Source organism: Juglans regia, chromosome 11, assembly GCF_001411555.2.
Source record: "Juglans regia cultivar Chandler chromosome 11, Walnut 2.0, whole genome shotgun sequence".
Classification (NCBI taxonomy): domain Eukaryota; kingdom Viridiplantae; phylum Streptophyta; class Magnoliopsida; order Fagales; family Juglandaceae; genus Juglans; species Juglans regia.
Window position 1 is genome coordinate 31,997,398 of NC_049911.1, and position 8,979 is coordinate 32,006,376.

Genomic DNA, 8,979 nt, shown 5'->3' on the forward strand with positions numbered 1-8,979 from the left:
TTCTATTTTAAAGCATGGGGCTTCTTCCCTACTTTCTATCCATAAGACCATTTAGACTCTTAGAGCAATAAAATAGAAAGGAAAGATACCAGGAAAGAAGACAAAGGCCGAAACAAGAGCGAGAGGAAGAGCTAATTTCTTTCCATTACCATTATTGCCCACTCAATATAACTTGCAGTTCACATCATGTCACCAAGAAACAACAGCCTCAATCAGCACGGGCGCGCTCTTTGGGGCCAAATCATGCGACTTATGTTGTTACTCCGGATCTTGAGGGCCAAAAAGGTTTTAACATGGCAGAACAGCATTTGAAGTCTCCTTTGCACATTGATAAATCAAAGAATGCGAAAGATGAAGTGGAGAATGGAATAGAACTAGAACATTCTGCGCCGAGATTTACAGATGAGCGATGGAAGCATGGGACATGGGATCTAAACATGTTTGTAAGGACGGGAAGATGGACTGGGATGAAGTGATTGTTGCAGGAACTCGCTCTCTCTCGCAGAAAGAACAACCATTTTTTCCGAGACCTTTTCTATTGTTCCCTTAATCTTAGCTCTAAAAGGTACAGTAGCCTGAAAAAAGTATTTTGTGTAACTATAGGGACCCGGGGATAAAATCAAAGAAAGTACCTGCATCGATTTGGAATCCTGTCAAATTACCATATTATTGTACGTTTAGGCTTTAGAGTGTGACAAACAATATTTTTCAAAGCAAATTACCACAGGCTAGCTTCTAGCTACTCATCTCTAAACATTCCATATTTCCTTTAATGTTCCAAATATGTTGGCATTGCAGAAGCAAGGAGAAGGAAGTTTCTTGAATTGTATCCAGAAGCATCAACAAACGAAGAACCAGTGCTATTCCGGACTTCCATCATTCCTTGGTGGGCATGGCTGAGTAGATCTCATATCCCAGAAGCCGAGCTCCTCAATGGTCATAACCAAAACCTTTAGGCTTTAGCACTTCACATTCCCATTATTCAAGTCTCTGAAATTGCAATATTGCCACTCACTCGCATCCTTGTTGTGGTAGGGTTCTTCATGGCATACTTAGTAGATGCATTGACAGGGCTTGATGTAGTAGGCCAAACTGGAAATTTCATATGCAAGGCCGGACTCTTAGTGACGGTCATCGGCGTGATGCTCTTCAGGCGAACCCAAGACTTTGAGAATCTGAAAAGGCTAGCCGATGAGGCTACCTTCTATGACAAGCAATGGCAAGCATCGTGGCAAGACAACAAGAGTGCAGCCACCGGTGCTTCGAAGCAAACTGGAAAGAACTCTTAGATTGCCTTCTCAAGTATGAAACTGTTCATTTGTTGTTAGAGAATTAAGTTAGAGATGAAAATAGGCGTCGGATTTTGTATGTGAAAGACAGACGTGAGATAAACTGGGCTAAATTTTGTTATATTCTGTATGCATAGCTAGGTGTCGTTCAGTTTGATTTTTCTTTCATAAGCAAATCTTTCTTTTTGAGCAAAAGGTCTCGATGACGGCCGGAAGGCATTTGAGTGAAGAGAGCGATCACGCAGTTGCTGGATATTTTTCCCCTACGGAACGGAACCGCCTAGTGTGGAAGCGCCATCGAGCTTTCCTTTTCATTGTTTTCATCATCGTCATGATCTCTGCACGCAAACACAATGATCTAATTAGCAACTCTCTCTAGCTTGTACATGACATTGCCTTTATTATCTGGAGCACTGTTCGCGGCCATCATCAGCATCTTGTAACAAATATCCTAAATAATTTACAATTTCTTCTGCTGAGAGTGCATATTTATCACCTACAATTTAAACGCTATTGGAGATCAGAAATGTGGAGGAACTCCAAGATAATTAGTAACTAGTTATTACGTACGGAAGATGAGTAGCTAGAAGCTAGCCTGTGGTTTATATATATAAATTTAAATAAAATGGATTCATGAAGAATAGACAGTATTTAATATTTATACAGCCGAGTCGCTTGGGGATTTTAAGGAAAAATGATAAACACTTAACTTTTCACAACACTTTATATAATTATATTTTAAAAAAAAATAGTATTTTTATAAAATTAATATCATTTTATAAAAATATTCTTATTTTATAATATATACTTTAAAATATATAGTGTATACATTACTCCATTTTAAAAGGGCGATATGGAGAATAAGATAATCGTGAGGGCTCCTGGCAAAGGCAACGGCGCCATGTACAAAACTATTTTTTTATATCATTTTTTTAATATTTTTAAATATTTTTAAAAAATTATAATATTAATAAATAATATTTTCTTAATCACTAAAAAAAAAATTGAAGCGGGATGTTTAAACAAGATTCCCGAAATCCCTAATATTGCCCAAAGGAAAACACTACTATACCCACTTTATTTGACACTTCTATTTGACCGTTAGTCATTTTTTTTTTTTACTTAGTGATTAAATAAGTGATTTTAAATATATTAATATATTTTTTTAATTTTTAAATATATTAAAAAAATATGAAATAAATAAATAAATAAACTTTTTACACTGGGCGTTAATGCCTAACGGTCAAGTTGAAGCGGCATAGTAACCGCACCCTTGCCCAAATATGATATTGGAATTGCCTCTTCAAACTTACAATGCTAAAAGGGCAAACTCAAGAATAATGTTAATTTTTCGTATTAACTATTATTTATTCTAATATTTTATATTTATAAATGTTTTTTATAAGATATGTATATTTTTTTATAAAATATAAAATGTGAAGTAATAAATAATAACTAATAAAAATAACTTTTCTAATTATCTCAATTATGATTTTTGTCGATAGTGAGTTTCGATACACTTTTTTATTTAATGATTAAATAAATATTTTTAATGATATTATACAATTTTTTTAAAATTTTAAAAGTATAAAAAAGGTATAAGATCACGATAATTTGTCGGACTACATCGGTGTGTGGATGTAGCACGACTCCAAAGTCCAGACCCAATTGGAGTACTAGGGTCTGGTCATTTGATTGATTGAAGACGCTATGCAATTGCATGACATATGGCAACAGTTATTTATTTATTTTTTTGGGTCAATTCAACCTCCACGATTGTTTTATTTTTAATAATTTCATTAAAATAAATTCTATTAGAGCACGTCTAATAAAGTAATTATATATTATAAATTAATTTTAAATATATATTTTAAAATCTTGAATTTTATTAATTAAATTTTATAATATAAGTCATATGATTTGTGTATTTTACACATATTAGCGAATAGAATATATCTTTAATTTATATACTACTTAATTAGACACCATTTAAATATATATTTTAAATATAATTAAAAATAATAAAATCTAGAATCCATGATACTGATAGGAGTTTTTTTTAATGGATATTAGGGTTTGTAGCTGTATTTAAGCCCCACTCAATTTAGATGGTGAAAATATTTTATTTTATTTTATTATATTATTATAATTTTTTAAAATTTTTATATAAAATATAATAAATAATTTAATTTTTATAAATTTTAAAATAATATTAATATTAAAAAATAATATTATATTCTACTTTCAATTTTAAGTCATGCCACATTGCCACCTAACTTTGCGGCGAAACGCCCCTCGCTCATTTGGTGTAAGAACAAACGCTAGGTGTACCTCGCTCATTCGGTGTAAGAACAAACGCTAGGTGTAGTAAAAGGTCCTCTTTTAATTTTTTAAAGCCTTCTCCCTCTCCTTCGAGAAAAAACAAAATCAAATGAAAAGCTCCTCTCTCTCCCTCTCTCTCTCTCTCTCTCTCTCTCTGAGTCAGTGCTGAATAAAAAATAAAATAAATAACGAGTGTACTCCAAAAGTAACCAACCTGTGTTTCTTCTCTCTCTCTCTCGGACCAAAATGGCAACTGCGTCTCCGCCATCGCCACCTCTGCAGGATAACGTTGACGCAGAACGCCGGCTCCGGGAGGCTGAGGACCGCCTCCGTGAGGCTATCGAGGAGCTCCAGCGCCGCCAGCGCAGGGCCGGGGCCGCGCGTGGTGCCCACCAGCACCAGCACCAGCACCAGCACCATCAGCATTGCCCGCCCTGCGACCACGCCGTAGACGAGCCGTCGTGCGTGGCTAACGCCATCGGCAACCTATGCCAGAGCTTCCTCCTCTCCTACGGCGTACGCGTCGGCATCGGGATCCTCCTCCGCGCTTTCAAGCTCGCCCGTCGCCAGTCCTACTCCTCCCTCCTCGATCTCAAGGTCAGAGCTCCCGCTTTGAATCTTCCGTAATCATCGGCATTCTCTGCGTCATTTCGTTATTGTTGTTGTGTACTGGATTGGCTTGCGAGTGATTCGTGATGAAGTTGATTTCAATTAGGGATTTGAAAATATAGCCAAAACACGTTCAAAGTTTGAAATCAAGACGGTGATCTTTTTGTTTTCTGTAAAAAAAGAAAACATAAAATCTAGTTAATGCTTTTTACATTGTTTTCTTCAAGTATTTGGGACTGTGTGATTAAATACATATTATAACTTGTCTTCTTATTCATTGATTTGTTAAAAAGTTACGCAATAGAAGTGCAATCAATAAATAATTAATGTGTATCGGTGAGGGTATTCATTGAGAATGTTCTCAAGGACGATTTGTGATAATGCTATTTTGTTTGCAGCAACTTGTCTCAGAAAAAGATCTAATAGTAAGAGAGGAAGCGTGCCGTATCGGATTATTTTTTGGTGGATTCACTGGATCTTATCATGCCCTTAGATGTTTGTTGAGAAAGTTGAGAAAGAAAGAGACGCCATTCAATGCGTAAGTTTGCACATTCAATCCCACTATTTGATTATTTCCATCTTGAGTCGCTCTTGATACTTCTTTTGTTTCACTTTGTGATGCCTTGAAGTCATATTCCTTATTTATGACTTTGTTTAAGGTGATGATGGAGCAGCATTTTAGCAGGTTCAGTTGCTGGCCTGTCTATTTTAGCCCTAGAGGATTCTAACAGGAGGCGTACACTTGCTTTATATCTTCTGGCTAGGGTAGCTCAGGTATGTGAATAAATGCCATGTAACCTAATTAATTTTCATTTGTTATCTAAAGCAATCATTATTATTATTTTTTTATTTGCTTTTATGCTTGCTTGCTTGCTTGCTTATGCTTGTGTGGATGCAAGCCAGTCTAATGATTTTTTTCCCCTTATCTTGTCAGTGTGCGTATAATTCTGCAAAGTCTAAGAACAAGTTTCACCTTTGGGGAAGCCATTGGAGGCATGGAGATTCTTTGCTGTTTGCTTTGGCTTGTGCACAGGTACCATAAAGTTCATTTTGACCTGTAAAGCTATAATTAACTTGAGAAAATTTTTAAAACCGGTTTCATGTTCTCAATATACAATAGCTAGTGAAATGGCTTCCAAATAGAAGTATGGAAGTAGTTATGATTGATGACCAAGTCCTGCCGGATAGTCACTGTCGATGTTGCTTTGAGTGTAATGTACCTAAGTGGTATAGGATTGATGTTTCCCTTTGAAGTAGATTGAAGTAGTTTGCAATGGGTGAAATACTCTAATGCTGTGTGATCAACCACACCATCATACTCTAGGGATAATTTAATAGACAGGTATTTGGTCAGCCATGCTGTCATGGAATCACGTGTTGGGTGGTTTAGCTGAAACTTGTCCCTGAGTTAAGCCTAAGTTGTATGCAAATGTTACTTATAAAAAAAAAAAGTTGTATGCAAGTGTTGAGACTTGAGATTAAGTTATAAACTGAGGAAGTGCAAAGTTAGTTCATATATTGTATTCATCTAAAGTTGGGGGCATCAAGAAGTTGGTGAAGATTTTCCATCTTTGAGTGAGAAGTATGGTAACTATTCCAGAAGGAACTTCAGACTCCTGTTATGATGCAAACTAGTAAATTCTTTCTTCAAAATATGTTCTCTCTCTCTCTCTCTCTCCATTCTTGATTGATTAGCCACACACATGCATAGTGGCTCTTGAATTCATAACTATTTCTGGCACCATATTCTTGTAGGTAGGAGATACCAGTTGAGCTACAGCTCATTGGCTAGCTCAATTGACTTGTTGTATTGTATTTTTTACTCACTTTTAAGTTGGTGCATGTCGGCAAGCTCATTCACCTTTGTAAACATATTGCAATTCTGCTTCTTTTGACATGCTAACACAATGATAATATGATTTGAATTTCTTAACTCTTCTATGCTCCTCTCAAAATTTATTTGCATGAGTTGCCTTTCTTTTGCATATCAGGTTATGTATGTCTTTGTAATGCGTCCTGAGAGCTTGCCGAAAGCATATCAAGACTTCATCCAGAAGACCGGTCCTGTTGCGCAGCCTGTATACAAGGCAGTGAGGGACAGCTGTAGAGGTTACCCTGTGGATGTGGTCTCACTTTCTGCATACTTATCTGACAGATGGAATTCCAACTGTGTAAAGTTGGAAGAGTTTCCCTCCATTGTTCCTTGTTCTGTTATTCACCCAGACACAAACTCCTGTTTAGCTCACAATGCAAATGCAACATCAGCCACGTTCAGGAAAACATTTCCACTTTACTTCTCTTTGACCTTTGTACCATTTGTTGTTTTGCATCTACAAAAGGTACATTCTTCACTCTCAAGTTTATTTTACCTCTACTTTCAATCTCTAGTAGCACAACCACAATCTGTTTTTTCATTGACAGCCCTATTGCTGCCATCTCCTCCTTAGGGATGTTGCCACTTCCTGTCAATACTTCAATTGACAGTACCATCTTCTCTGCCTTCTCCATCTTCATCAACACTACCAGTCACTTACTATGTTCGTAGACATTATTGGTCTATAACTAAAACTTCACCACAGCTATCTCCATTCATTTCAAGTTGTACTGCTAGTGATAAAGATACTTTTATGCTACATGGACAAAGATCATTCTTATGTGCCTAGTTTGGGTATTGAGGTATTCTTAGAATATCTCACTACTATTCATTATTTTATTATTACTTTTCACCTACTATTCACTACCATTCAACATTTTATCTCTACTTTTTCACTACTATTCACAAAATACCTGAGAATACCTCACTACCCAAACGCAACCTTAGTTTTGTTCTTTCCGAACACACTGATCTAGAGCAATTCACCTTTATCTATGTAATAATTGAAATGAGATTTATCCTGACTGCTGGAATCTTAGTTTGTGCACTGCTGCTGCATGATTTTTTTTTTCTTTTTTTATAAGTAAGAATCTTTATTGATCGAATGAAACTAGACGAAAAAATGTTGCTATTGGTGATGTCATTTGAAATGTAATTGGAAAAAATGAAGTCCTGTATTCTCAATCTTATTTGGAATTGGCATATTTCCTAGACCTTAGAACTTCTCATTCAAAGGAAAAGGGGGAAAAGAAAAGAAAATAACTCCCCATTCCTAATTTTCTACTGTTATTCCATACATCTGCTGTGCGAGGCTTGGCATTTCCTTTCCCAAGCTCATGCACAAGTGAACATGCATGCACTTTGTCGTCCAAGTACAGTAAAATAATTCTCATTGTGATATCATCTCTGAGAATAAAAACACAGCAATTCTGATAGTCTTGCTAATGTGAACTTCCCTGTTCCTTATGTTTAATTCGTTTTGCACATGTTATGTGGCATGATCTAGTGGTAACTGATTTAGATGTACTATATTCCAATGTTTGGAACCAGGACAAAGTAAAACATCATTTCAAGGCAATGAACATAAACATTTTGCTTTTTCTTGAAATTGAGAGGGATTTTTCTTTATTTATACTAGCCATGGATGACATATTATGTCTCTAGAAATATCATTGATATTTGCCTAATGCCTTTGTAGTTCTTGGATGCTCCTGCTCGTACCTGCGGGCTTGCTGTTAAGGGGGCTGTTCGCTCAACAGCATTCCTTTCAGCTTTTGTTGGGATTTTTCAGGTACCTGTCTCTTAATCTTTCTCCACATGTCGATTAAATCTACATGGCCATGTTCTAAATCGTGTGATGCTTGGGCAATGCAAGGGAGTTATATGTATGCATAGAAAAGTCTCATCAAAAGACCACAAGCTTGTATATTGGATCGCAGGTGGTATGGCTGCTCTTTCCGTACTGTTGGAGAAAAAAGCTAGACGGAGTGAACTTGCTTTATATGTTCTTCCCCGAGCTGGAGCCTCATTGTGGTATATCTTAGTGAACCGCCACCTGCTTCCAGATATTAGGAATGCTGAGGTATTGCCTCTTTTCTTGCGTAACCAAAACATATTGCCATCCAAGACTTCAGTAACTGAAACCTTTTGTTTTCTTTCATACCAGGCACTTACTTAAAGTTGACACGTTTTCAACTGTGACAGGTGTTTTTATTTTGTATCTGTATGGGAGGAATTATGTACTATTTGGATTATGAACCAGACACCATGGCTCCATTCCTGAGGGGCTTGATTCGCCGATTCCTTGCCAGCAGAATTAGCAGTCCTGGCCTTGCATCAAATCGTAATGCTTCCTACACATATTTGGAAACTCTTGATGTCATGAAAAAGCCAAAATTGCAAGATGGTCGGCCAGATGAAGCTTCCCCTTCTCAAAAATACAATCTTGAATCCATTCCAGGACTCTAGGAGGAGGGGGGACTCACGTTGGTGGTGGAAAGTACCCTGATTTTTTGAAATAAAAAAATAAAAAAATCGAACGGTTAATTCAAAACTGTCGTAGTGAGTAATATTCAATTACTCAGTTCCATAGCAATTTTTTATTTTTTAAAAACTATGATGGACGATTCCTGTCTGTCTCTATTGAGCTATTGGAATCTTTAATGGTTTGAAAGAAAATAAAGAATTTACAGCAAACACAACGATGGAAGACAGCTGTAGAAATTTTGATTGTCATATTTCAGAATTTATCAAATTATAGGACGTGTGGATCCTGTTCAAAATTCTGAGAACTGATAAGTCATCTGATCAATATTAAGGGACCTACGTTGATCCAACCTACACCCAACCCACTTTACCCGGGATCCTTAGGCCTAGTCTGTTTTT

General features: G+C 36.4%; 2 protein-coding genes across 3 annotated transcripts; both read left to right on the top strand.

The window, feature by feature from the left end:
• The first annotated feature begins 293 nt into the window (after positions 1–293).
• On the top strand, positions 294–1,289 carry LOC108998811 (light-harvesting complex-like protein 3 isotype 1, chloroplastic). Its single transcript, XM_035682601.1, has 4 exons — positions 294–439; positions 486–565; positions 799–936; positions 1,036–1,289. The coding sequence occupies exons 1-4, from the start codon at positions 294–296 to the stop codon at positions 1,287–1,289; spliced, it is 618 nt and encodes a 205-aa protein (XP_035538494.1).
• A 2,424-nt stretch (positions 1,290–3,713) lies between these two features.
• Positions 3,714–8,823, top strand: LOC108998873. Of its 2 annotated transcripts, none has more exons than XM_018975610.2 (8): positions 3,714–4,208; positions 4,619–4,758; positions 4,895–4,994; positions 5,155–5,253; positions 6,212–6,559; positions 7,793–7,885; positions 7,970–8,176; positions 8,299–8,823. In XM_018975610.2, the coding sequence occupies exons 1-8, from the start codon at positions 3,858–3,860 to the stop codon at positions 8,560–8,562; spliced, it is 1,602 nt and encodes a 533-aa protein (XP_018831155.1). In that variant the 5' UTR covers positions 3,714–3,857; the 3' UTR covers positions 8,563–8,823. The 2 variants fall into 2 exon arrangements, with proteins under 2 accessions (XP_018831155.1, XP_035538904.1); XM_035683011.1 differs by having other exon boundaries at positions 8,261–8,361.
• Positions 8,824–8,979: the final 156 nt, after the last annotated feature.